Source organism: Garra rufa, chromosome 11 (genome assembly GCF_049309525.1).
Source record: "Garra rufa chromosome 11, GarRuf1.0, whole genome shotgun sequence".
Classification (NCBI taxonomy): domain Eukaryota; kingdom Metazoa; phylum Chordata; class Actinopteri; order Cypriniformes; family Cyprinidae; genus Garra; species Garra rufa.
This window is the reverse complement of record NC_133371.1, coordinates 46,424,720-46,437,730: the sequence shown is the minus strand read 5'-3', so window position 1 is coordinate 46,437,730 and position 13,011 is coordinate 46,424,720. Positions and strand designations below refer to the sequence as shown.

Sequence of the window (13,011 nt, the reverse complement as noted above, 5' to 3'; positions counted from 1 at the left end):
AAGAGGGCGAGTCAATAATATTATAAAAGTTTTTTTGGGAGGAACTGGCACTTTATGGGATTATTATTGTTTGCTGTTGACAGCATTTGTGATTGATTATCAAGCCTAATTTTGACTCCTATGCATTTCACATCTTTATACAAAAGAAATATGAATTTTGCACAAAAAAAAAAAATTAAGTTAGCATTTTTTGCATTGAAAAATTATGCACATAAAGCACAGTGATGCAAAACAAAAACAATATTTTACATATTTTTAAACGCATAAACTGTATATTAAAAATCCTACGACCTATACATTTTAAACATAAAAAAATACTAAACTGTTTTCAATTATAGCCAAAATAGATTTAAAAAGTACTATAAAATACCTTTTTGCGTTTATTTATTTTTACATTTTTCCCAAATCTTAAATCAAGTTAATCAACATCACAGACGCTGTCAACTGGGAAACACGGAGCAACCTGAAATCACATTTGGTTAGTGTGAATACTGTTGTAATTTATTATATTTACATATAAGACATGTCAAATGAGACCCTGGACCACAAAACCCATCTTAAGTAGCAGAGATTTGTAGCAATAGCCAAAAATACATTGTATGGGTCAAAATGATAAATTTTTCTTTTATGCCAAAAATCATTAGGATATTAAGATCATGTTGCATTAAGACATTTTGTACATTTTCTACAGTAAATATAGCTAAATTTACATTTTGATTTAAACAATTTACATTCTTGGTCGAAGCTGAACAAAATTAAACACTGGGCCAAAGGCCCATTAACGAAACACATTTTTTGTTGGGTTTTTTTCTACCATGTTTTTACCAGTTTATTTTTCCCATTGCATAAAAATGTGCTTTTTACAGTTTTGTCTTGCTTTAAAAAAAAAAAAAAAAAAAAAAAAAAAAAAAAATTTAAAAACTATTTAAAAATATTTACTTAACACTGAACATTTGTTTAATTTTTGTAGACATTATAGCCTACCAAAGCACAATTTAATTTAAAATTAATAAGTTAGTAAAATAATATTCTTTGGCCATTTTTAAGAGCCCCTTCTTGAATCAGGCATGTGTTTTTAATGTACAAATAAATGCAGCTTTGCTGAGCAAAGGAGAATGTTATAATAAATGTATTAATAGAGCTGTTGTAATGATTGTTATTTTCTGTCTTTTTTATTTTATTTTACAGAACAACAGTAAAATTACAATACTAATAGGGCTGCACGATTAATCTCATGATGTTGTGAGGCGCATTTAGTCAATGAAGCCGGTACTTTGATTAGTAGTAAATCTCCATCACGTGCGTTCAGCTGGAGCGGCAATTAATACACAGAGCTTTAAATCACTGACATAATTTATTCAGGAGCACCTGAAAATTGGTATGCAGTGTCTTGGTCCAAAGTGGCACAAGTATCTATGAGGATATTGGCGTATCTCAAAAAACATGGCCGGCTTATGGCCACAAAGGTCTGTAAAAATTATGAAAGAAATCAGCCACTCTTTGGCGCAAACGAGTTTTATGGCTGTGTGTGTCACACAATATGCATATAATTTGATAGATCTCATCATGCTGAACAACTTTGACTCAAGAACCATTGCTGTCAATCAAATAGTTCATGAATTATTCTCAATCATGTTAAAAATCTACTTTTGCGAACTAGTCCTAGGTTTTTCACCCATTCTAGATCAAACCACTGCAGCGCTGTTCTCTGGACTCTCTAGATAAATAATTAAAAAAAAAAAAAAAAAAAACGTTGATTTTTGTCCTTTGGTTGGCTTTAACGGGGTAATTTTACATACACCCAAGAGCCTAAAAAACCTAAACAAAGCATAACTCAAAACTTTATGAAAATTGGTGGAAACATGTACCAGATGACTCTTGCAAAGCATGCAAAGTTTCATTGAGATTGGACCATAGGTGGCGCTATAATAGTTAAAAAGGTCAAAAACATGATATTTATATTGTAAAATAACTAAAATCACAATAAAACATCAATATATTCACATATACACTATATCTTCATATTATAATATAGATCTCCTCATTCTGAACAACTTTGCCTCTAGGACCACTGCTGTCAATCAAACTGTTCTTTTAATATTTGGGATTTAAAAAAACATACTCTGGTGAACTAATCCTAGGTTTAAATTCACACTCCATGAAATAATTGCTGCTAGCAGCTATATTTCTTTTCTTTTTCTTTAGCCAAATAATTTTGGTTGCCAAACATTCAGTGCATCTCTATCTTGATTAGTAATATGCATTGCTAAGAACTTCATTTAGACAACTTTATTGATTTTCTGAATATTTAGATTTTTTGCACCCTCAGATTACAAATAGTTGCATCTTGGCCAAATATTATTCTAACAAACCATACATCAATGGAAAGCCTATTTATTCAGCTTCCAGATGAAGTATAAATCCCAATTTCAAAAAATGAACCTTGTGACTGGTTTTGTGGTCAAGGGTCACAAATGAGCAAAATATGTGCAATTTTTGCAATTTCTGCACATTTTATTCTGCGTAATATGAGCACCGTAACGTAAAGTGTTAGTTTTATATGAATGACAGGTTCCATTAGTCAGGACTAATGATTATCATCATGACTAATGGTCCTTTCCCACAAATTACTTTCACGAATGGACATTTACAGTACTCTCAGCCATTACTGTCTAATTGAAGTTTAAGCACAGAACAGCATGGAGGGAAACACAAACAGCAGCTGAAAGCGTGTTGCATTTGACTGACATGATTATTGCTGTTATTAAGTGCCTGTTTTACAACTGCCTCGCATTTTAGAAAGTACGGGTTTTAAAATCACAATTCAGAGTCAGCACAACAATTATGAGAAACCAGAGTTGCAATATTATTTTATGTAAGAATTCAGGAATCAATGCCCATCATACAATAATTACAACCACCATCAAAATAATATGCATGTAAGTCCACACAGTGACAAAGTGTTAGCATTTTTTACATTCAGAAATGATGCAAATAAAGTACTGTAATGCAAAACAAAAACAATATTCTACCCATTTTTTAAATGCATAAAAAAAACAATGTCCAAACAGTGACAAACTTTCTGAAAGGAAACAGCTGAGAATTCTTGATTGTGTTTTAAAGTCAAATCTGCTTTTACTTTTTGTTTGCATGTTATTTTTATATTACAGTGTATCCGAGCGAGTTCCTGCATTTGAATTTTACACTTGAATTTAAGCATTGGTGGACCACATTTTTGGTGATTTGTGTCCATTTTAAACCTTGAAATGTACCATTCATTGTAACTGCATGGAAAAGAGCAAATGGCATAATTATCCTTAAAAAAATAGTCACACAGCTTCAGATCAACAAGACGGCGAGTCAATACTATTATAAAAGTTTTTTTGGGGGGGGGGGGACTAACACTTTATGGGATTATTTCATCTTAAATTAAACTCTGTTGACAGCATTTGTGATTGATTAACAAGCATAATTTTGACTCCTATTTATTGCATGTCTTCAAACAAACAAAAATATGAATTTTGCACAAAAAAAAGTAAGTTTTTTTTTGCATTTAGCATTTTTTTTTTTGCATTGAAAAATTATGCAAATAAAGTACTGTAATGCAAAACAAAAACAATCCTCTACATATTTTTTAATTGCATGGAAATCTTCCATTATTTAATTGCATGTAAAAGAGCAAAAGGCATAATTAAAAAAAAAAAAAAAATGGGATTATTATTTCATTTTAAATTAAACTGTTGACAACATTTGTGATTGATTAACAAGAAGCCTAATTTTGACGCCTATGCATTTCACATCTTCATACAAAAGGAACATGAATTTTGGAAAAAGAAAAAAAAAAGTTAGCTTTTTTTGCATTTAGCCTTTTTTTGCATTGAGAAATGCAAATAAAGTACTGTAATGCAGAACAAAAACAATATTCTACATATTTTTATATGCATAAAATTTCAGCTCCTTATGAAACTGCTGAAAATTCTTGATTTTTTTTATACAACAGTGTATCTAAGCATCTTCCTGCATTTGAATTTTACACTAGACTCAATGTATACATTTGTAGACATTATCTTTTGTATCAGGAGTGTTAACTCCACAAAATAAAAAAATAAAAAAGGACAACATTCAGTGCTTCCTCTGGTGCAAAACTCTTTAATTGACTGTCAAGCAGACTTATGTAGCATTTAAAAGCTCTGTTATCCTTAGAATCAGCTGTAATTGCTTTGAAGACACGGTGCGGTGATTAAACGCTGTTAGATATTAAAGCGCTTTTAGTCATTACAGAACAGTAACCGCAGCATAAGTAGGTTGAGTGTCACCTCTATTAAACCAGAGTCCCGCAGGTCACTGTAATACATCAGCGTAATTATAGACGGGACAAAACCACTCTAATGATGTGTTAATGGTTTCTGGAAGGGATAATAGTGGAAGGAATCATTCTAATCTTAAAGTCAACATGAAATTAAATTGACTCTTTTTATTTTTTGAATGCATATCGCTGGTCTTAATGTGAACGGTTCATCAGTGCATGTTATTCTAAAGAAATGCTCTGACACCAGGCAGTGATGGTTACTAATGTTAAAGTTGGTACGAAAGTCATCATTAACCATTTTTTTTTTTTTGGAAGTACATTATGTACACAGTAAGATTTTTTTTATGCTTTTTAAAGCATTAAAGCATGCATTTATTTTATCCAACGTACTGGATAAACTGTACAATTTTGAAATATTTTTAATATTTCAAATAATTGTTTTCTAATTTAACAAATATTATAATGCAATTCCTATAATTTCAAAGCTGAATTTTTAGCATGATTACTCCAGTCACATGAAGCTTCAGAAATCATTGTAATATTCTGAATTACTGCTCAAAAACATTTATTATTATTATAAATATGTGAATATTTTTTCAGGAAGAAGAGCATTTATCCTAAATAGAAATCTTTTGCAGCATTCTAAATGTCTTTATCATCAAACCTTGCAAAATAAAAGTATTAAGTTCTATAATTTCTTTCCTTTAATTTCTTTTTAGAATGTTACAAAAGCTTTTTACTTTAGATAAATGCTGATCTTTGGATCTTTCTATTCATCAAAGAATCCTGAAAAAAATGTTGTCAAATGTTTTAAACATTAATAAGGACAAGAAAAAGAAGAAATATTTCTTGAACAGCAAATCAAAATATTAGAATGATTTCTGAAGGATCATGCAGCACTGAAGACTGGAGTAATGATGCTTAAAATTTAGCTTTGATCAGAGGAATAAATTAATTATTATTAAAAATAAATAAACTTATTAAAAATAAACAATTTAAAATGTATTCAAATAAAAAGCGGTTATTTTAAATAGTAACCAAGTTTAAAGTTTACATTTAAAAATATTTCAATATTTTGCTGTACTTTGGATCAAATTTAAAAGCATTAAAAATCTTACTGTTCAAAAACTTTTGACTGGTAGTGTATATAACATTACAGAAGCACTTTAAATGGGTTCATGCTTACTTTAAGATCTTGCATTTAATCAGAAATCACAAGGTACATTTGTATCATTAATTGGATTTATATTAAAATGTAAACGTTTTTAATGTGTATGGGTCTGTAGGAGCTTTTATTCTTTTCTTCCAAATTTATTCTAAATTTGTACATTTGAAATGCATACAATTTCTGTGGACACATGGAAATCTTTCTACACATTTTCACAATGTCAGAAAATCTTTGCCCCAAAATTCAATAATGAAACACAATATTTACAATAAATAGAAAATCATCTATATTGATTTAGCATAAAATCATTGATTTCACTACAGATTTTGGAACTTTAATTAGCTGTTAATTCACAGTTGAAATCAAAAGCTTACAGAATCTACAAAATGTTAATTATTTTAGCAAAATAAGAGAGATAATTTAAAATGCATTGTATTTTTTTTATTTACTACTGACTTGAATAAGATATTTCACATAAAAAGTGTTTACATATAGTCCACAAGAGCAAATAATAGTTGAATTTACAGAAAATTATCCCCCCCAAAAGTCTCAATACTGTGTTGTTACCTGAATGATCCACAGCTGTGTTTTTTTGTTTAGTGATAGTTGTTCATGAGTCCCTAGTTCTTCCTGAACAGTTAAACTGTCTGCTGTTCTTCAGAAAAATCCTTCAGGTCTCACAAATTCTTTGGTTTTCCAGCATTGTTGTGCATTTGAACCCTTTCCAACAATGACTGTATGATTTTGAAATCCATCTTTTCACACTGAGGACAACTGAGGGACTCATATGCAACTATTACAGAAGGTTCAAACACTCACTGATGCTCCAGAAGGAAAAACCATGCATTAAGATTATGAAGATCAGGGTCAATTTAACTTATTTTGACTTCTGGGGAACATGCAAGTATCTTCTGTAGCTTTTGAAGGCCAGTACTAAAAGAAAATAAAAGTAGATATTTAGGCAAAATAAGACAAATGCATAAATCTCCATTCTGTTCAAAAGTTTTCACCCCCGGCTCTTAATGCATGTTTTTTCCTTCTGGAGCATCAGTGAGTGTTTGAACCTTCTGTAATAGTTGCATATGAGTCCCTCAGTTGTCCTCAGTGTGAAAAGATGGATCTCAAAATCATACAGTCATTGTTGGAAAGGGTTCAAATACACAAAAATGCTGGAAAACCAAAGAATTTGAGAGACCTGAAGGATTTTTCTGAAGAACAGCAGACAGTTTAACTGTTCAGGACAAACATGGGACTCGTGAACAAATATCACTAAACAAGAAACACATCTGTGGAACATTCAGGCAACAGAGTGTTCAGAATCAAAGGGGTGCAAACTACAATTTTCTCTTGTGGACTATATGTAAACATATTTTATGTGAAATACCTCATTCTGGTTAGTACTAAAAAATAGCATGCATTGTGTGTGACCCATCTTATTCTGGTAAACAAATTATTATTATTATTTTTTTGGTAAATGTTAGATTTTGATATCAAGATATCAAAGATAAAGTTTTTATTTTTACACTATACAATAATAATGTGGCCCATCCCGGTGATCAATAAAAATACAAACAAATACATTTTCTAACACCATGATTACATTTTTAATGATCACCAGGAACTAGTTCTAACTTTAATGTTTTAGTGGTGACCATTTAATCCACTTTCGCTCGTTTTCTTTTTGCACATAACCTGCAACACAAACATCTGATCACTTTAAATACAATAAAAACTGTACAAGAGACAATCAACACCAAGAACACTACAACATCAACACTATAATACGAGTACCAGGGCATTTTATAAGACTCAGTGCGCAGGTGAGCAGCGCCTCTGTGTCTCATAACAAACTCAATCCAGAAAACAGCACTGTTTAATGGATTTAATGGCGTGTCCCTATGGAGTCCAGACAGCTTCTGCATGTTCTTTGTGTAGGATGGCTCTGTAAGCACTTCCAGTAAGGCATCTTTGAAAATATGTCTATCTATGGAGGCAATGTCCACAACTTTGGCTACACCTTTAGATCTCATTTTTGAAAGGTTGTCCTCCTGATCAAAAACCAGCGGCAATCCGACAATAGGAACACCATGATAAATAGCTTCAAAAATACCTTTAGTGCCTCCATGAGACACAAAAACTTTTGTTTTTGCATGCCCTAAGAGATCATTCTGCGGTAACCAGTTAACAAGTAAAGTGTTGTTGCCTAAAGCAGAAGGTTTGTCTCCTGTATATCTCCAAATCACTTTTTGTTTAAGCTGAGCAAACGCAGACGCTATTTCGTCGGCTATATCAAGAGGAAGCTGGCTTACTAATGTTCCCAAAGACATAATAATGACGCCATGCTCTCCAGAGCTTTGCACGAAATCCTCAAGATCCCTCGGAAGCTCTTTCGCAGGCTTGCATTGGAAACCTCCGACGTAAACGACATTTGGCATAGTTGGGCGAGGAAATTCAAAGACAAAATCAACCCCCATGAGCCAAATATCAGCTGCTTGAAATAACTCAAAATAGTGCAAATCAGGACCAAAATATCTCTCGCACAAAGCGCTGTAATGAGGACCAACGATGCGCTTGTAAAGGAAAAGCCGAAGGGTGTAAAACAAGACATTGTACGTCCTCTGGAAAAAACTCATGTTATCTGCGAGCAGGGAAAGCGGGAAGGGAACGTAAGACAGAGGAGACGGTGCGATCGCAAAATGCACTTCTCCATGCACGGTCCATCGGCCGTTTAAAACGAGAGGTAAATTCAGATAGTGTGCGAGAACAACGCCGCCTCCGTTTGCTGGATCGGTTAACATTAAGTCAAAATTAGCCAGTTTGATTTGTTCCAACAGCTTGGGATCTTTCTCAATCATATAAATCACCATTTCGCAAATCTTCCTGTGCATTTCGGAGAATTTCTCCTTGAGCTCCATGTCCAGTTTGATCCTGGTCCACGCCGATTGACGCTCCCGACGGATCTGCAGTTGTCTAGAAACAAAACTGCTGTAAAACTCATCATCTCCACCCAGTAAAAACGGGACGGTCATTGAGACGTAGTGAGGCGAAGTCTCAGAGATGAACCAGGCGTCGAGGGCCCGTATTACGGTGATCTGATGGCCCCTGGAGTGAAGTTCCCGGAGCATAACGTTCATGGTAACCCAGTGACTGCCTTCGTGAGGAAACACCAGGATTTTCCCACAATGCACTGGGAAGGTCAGGGTAAGAATGACGCTTGAGACAGTAAAGATCAAATCCATCTTATATGAGGAGCACAAACATCTGTCTGAAAGACAAACAAACAACTGATATTTATCAGGCACATTTTGCTCTCTAACATGCTGTAAGTTGGGTGTACCACATGACGATTTTTGATCGTGGATGATTAAAATGTCTCCACTATCTGCTTTTTAAAAAACCGTTGTATTAGCTACAGTGTGCCTCAATATACCGTACAACATGACATACATTCACTCACAGTACCGTGCACTTATTCGCAATCATAAAAGTGCATTATTTGCATGTGCTTTAAAGCCTTGCCGGTTAAAAATCACAATTTTCAAGGCTCTTTAAATCCAGGATGCATGGCATAATATATTGTTTTAAAGGATTATTCTACTTCAAAAATAAAAATAATCCTGATAATTTACTCAACCCATGTCATCCAAGGCGTTCATGTCTTTCTCTCATAAATCCAGGATTTTTCTCCATATAGTGGACTTCAAAAGTGCTCAGCGGATTAAAAGTTAAAAATGCAGTTTCAATGGGCCTTAGGTATGGTTGCCTGATTATGTTATAATCACAATTATTTAAGATGATTATGAGTGGGTCCGGAACTTTATATGATTAATTTAAAGATAGCAATACAATAAAAAAAAATACAAATGAGTTTTTTTTGGAAATCTAAGATTTAAACGTGCTTTGTTTCTTATAAAAACAACAAAAGTTAGTGATTATGTCTGTCTTTTCTTGTTTGATCAGCATAAAGCACAGAGACGGCAGAATGAATATTACTTGTGGCCACTTTAAGAGCTGCACGGATCCAATATACTGTTACACACATATTTTTCATTTTTATTCTGGAAGTGGCGTAACCCTTTAACAAAAGCCTATTTCCATTGCAAAATAATATATTTGACACTCAGTGCTGTGGTTTCTCTGCCTTGGTAATTGTTGATGTGTTTCGGCATGAAAAAAAAAAAAAAAAACATCACAGACTATGTCCTGACACGTTCTTGCGCAACCTTTATTTGTGTCACCAGGAAACTTTATAGGATTTTATTGGAGTTTTGGGTGGTTCCAGTTCCTTTTTGGAACATTCAGCAAACACCTAAGTAACTACACAATAACATGAATACAAGCCAAAACAAACTCTGTTCATGTTCTTAATTCATATTTCTGGTCCTACTGAGTGTGAAGCATTTATCATTACACATTATTTTAAAGAGCAGGTCATATGGTATTTTAAAGTGTCCTAATATGTGACCCTGGACCACAAAACCAGCCATAAGGGTCTCTTTTTTTTTTTTATTAAAAATTATGCATTATCTGAAAGCTGAATAAGATTTCCAGTGATGTATGGTTTGTTAGGATATGGCAATATTTGGCTGAGATACAACTATTTAAATATCTTGAATCTGAGTGTGCAAAAAAATAAAAAATAAATAAAAATATTGAGAAAATTTAAAGTTTAACCCCTTTAAAGTTGTCCAAATGAAGTTCTTAGCAATGCATATTACCAACCAAACATTAAGTTTTGATATATTTATGGTAGGAAAAGTACAAAATATCTTCATAGCACATGATGTTTACGTAATATCCTAATGATATTTGGCATAAAAGAAAAATGTGTAATTTTGACCTATATAATGTATCGTACAAATATATCCGTGCTACTTTTTGTGGTCCAGAGACACATTTATCATGCACTTTTTTGAATATCATCTGCATACTGTTTAGAATTAGCTACGTTACGAACTGCAAAAAATATATTTTTTACAAAAAAAAATAAAAAATGTTTTTGCCATGTTTGCCATGTTTTCATCATCTTACCTTACATGCATCATATTATAGAGGTCAAATGGGTGGCAAATGCAGTTGCATGTTGACTTTAAGATAAATAATTCATGTAAATACTATTCTGCATCTGCTAATGCACTAAAAGTACTTTAAATTTAGCATTCTTATAAGTAGCACAAGTATATTTGCAGCAAAAATACATTGTATGATTTTTCTTTTATGCCAAAAATCATTAGGTAAAGATTATATTCCATGAAGATAGTGTAAATTTCCTACCGTAAATATATCAAAACTTAATTTCTGATTAGTAATATGCATTGCTAAGAACTTCGTTTGAACAACTTTAAAAGCAATTTTCTCAAAGATGTTCTTGTTTTTTTAAATATTATCCTAGCTTACAAACCATACATCAATGGAACGCTTATTTATCAGCTTTCAGATGATAAATTGACCTTTATGTGGTCCAGAGTCACATATGCCAAAACAAAAACATTAAAATCTAATTTATGAAATACCTTAGTGCAAGGGTCAAACAATCCTGTTAAATTTACTCTAGACTGCAGTCAAAGTGACCTTGGCCTAAACAACCACAACCTCATATTGCAAGTACTGCACTTGTGTAATCAGACATTTAGAAACAAAACAACTAACGGACAGCACTTCCTTTTGGGCTGTGAGGCAGTAAGAATATATCTTAAGACTCAGCTTATTCTACAATGTATGCTTTAATCTGCCACACAATCTCCAGAACACCTGCTCATGTGAACTCCATAAGCAACAGGACTTGGAAACGCAGACATAATCAAACAGCAAGTTAAAGATCCACACCCTGGATTAACATTTTTTAGATAGGTTTTGCCCTTGAGTACCTTTACACATCCTGCAGTACAAATGTTCCCATGACGCATTGCAAAACAATACAAGATGTTCCTAACAGTGTACCTTTGTAGGGGAAACGTCTTATTTAATGTTTAAAATCCCGGAACGTTTTCTTCAAAAAATGTAATTTCTTTGTAACTGAAGAAAGAAAGACTTACTATCAGGATTTTTTTATTCTGGAAGTGGCGTCATCCTTTAACAAAAGTCTATTTCCATTACAAAATAATATATTTGACACTCCGTGCTGTAGTTTCTCTGCCTTGGTAATTGTTGATGCGTTTCTGTTACATTTTTTTTTTAGATTTTGCCCTGGAGTATCTTTACACCTCTTACAAATGTTCCCATGATGCATTCCAAAGCAATACAAGATGTTCCTAACAGTGTGCCTTTGTCAGGGTAGACGCCTTATTTATTGTTTCAGGACGTGTCCAGTCTTCACAGTGGAGTTTTATATCAGTCGTCAATCTATGATCATTAAACACTGTGTTCAGTCAAGCACACTACACATACACACACACAATAAATAAAACACGATGTATTAATATCTGAAGCTTTTCTTTAAGCACTACTGATTTAATCATACTGATCTACTAAAACGAATTGTGTATAGTTTTTGACAGTAAATTTTGGTCCAGGTTATTTCAAAGCTTGCTTTGAACCATATGCACACACTTGTTAAATAAACAATTATATTTACTACAATACAACTTGGTATAAGGCACTATTGCTACGTTGTGGTCAGTAAATTTAAGTAAATAAATAGGCTATACTTAAGATAAAGATCATATATTAGTGTTTTTTACAGTAACTGTAGTACTTATGATTACCATGGTCATTTTTTGATAAGCCTCGAAATAAACAAACATTAGTGCTATTTACGGACATAAAATGATGAAGGGAGTTTAGTTCTTGCTACAAAGTGAATAGTTATATCTATTTCCGGAAACAAAGTCTCGGTTTTCTTACTTTTACGGTGTCCATAACGTTGCTTTTGGTGGAAAGCACTAAGCATGTCAAAACGTGTTCATGTGTACAGAGCTAAATACAACAATAAAACAACGATCCACACAAACAACAACGATTGTCTGAATCCTGTTTGGCGGAGCTGACAACATGGAAGCTCATTTCAGATGGCGTAAAAAATGTTTCAGTCATTTCCACCGTCTAAAACTAAGCGTGTCCACCCTTGGTTGTTTGTAAGAGCTGTTATGGTTCTTAACATATTATATAAATGAACTTACCAGCTGAACAGAGAGCGACAACAGTATAGCGGTGAACAGCGTGAGGGGCGCTTCTGGGTTTGAGTGGGCGGGTGCGGAGGCGGAGCTCATGAATATTAATTACGTCATATCTATGATGATTGGACACTTTCTTGGAGCGTCATTACTATTCATAAGCATTATATTTCTTTTAACATTATATTAACATTATATTTCTTTTTTACACGGCGCTTTATACATTAAACATATTGATTGTATAAAATGTTGTAATACTGCAAACAAAATTAAATTTCTAGAAAGAGAATTATAGTAAATAGTCAGCTTTTTCATTTTTTGGGGTTCAAGCGTGAAACCATTTTGTAATTGTGTGATCTTCACGTAAAATTTGATGGTGCAGACCAAACCATCGTAAAGACTTGGAAGGGGGCATAACACAC

The 13,011-nt window shown here is 33.1% G+C and overlaps 1 protein-coding gene across 1 annotated transcript; it reads right to left on the bottom strand.

Annotated features, from left to right (window-relative positions):
• Positions 1-2,842: 2,842 nt before the first annotated feature.
• ugt5f1 (UDP glucuronosyltransferase 5 family, polypeptide F1) lies at positions 2,843-12,653 on the bottom strand. The gene is made up of 2 exons (XM_073850396.1): positions 12,596-12,653; positions 2,843-8,742 (listed from the first exon to the last, which is right to left on the bottom strand). Exon 2 carries the CDS (start codon positions 8,714-8,716, stop codon positions 7,133-7,135), a length of 1,584 nt encoding a protein of 527 aa, XP_073706497.1. The 5' UTR covers positions 8,717-8,742; positions 12,596-12,653; the 3' UTR covers positions 2,843-7,132.
• Positions 12,654-13,011: the final 358 nt, after the last annotated feature.

Excerpts from the sequence above, each read along its gene's own strand:
- ugt5f1 (XM_073850396.1), bottom strand. The coding sequence starts at position 8,716 with ATGGATTTGATCTTTACTGTCTCAAGCGTCATTCTTACCCTGACCTTC.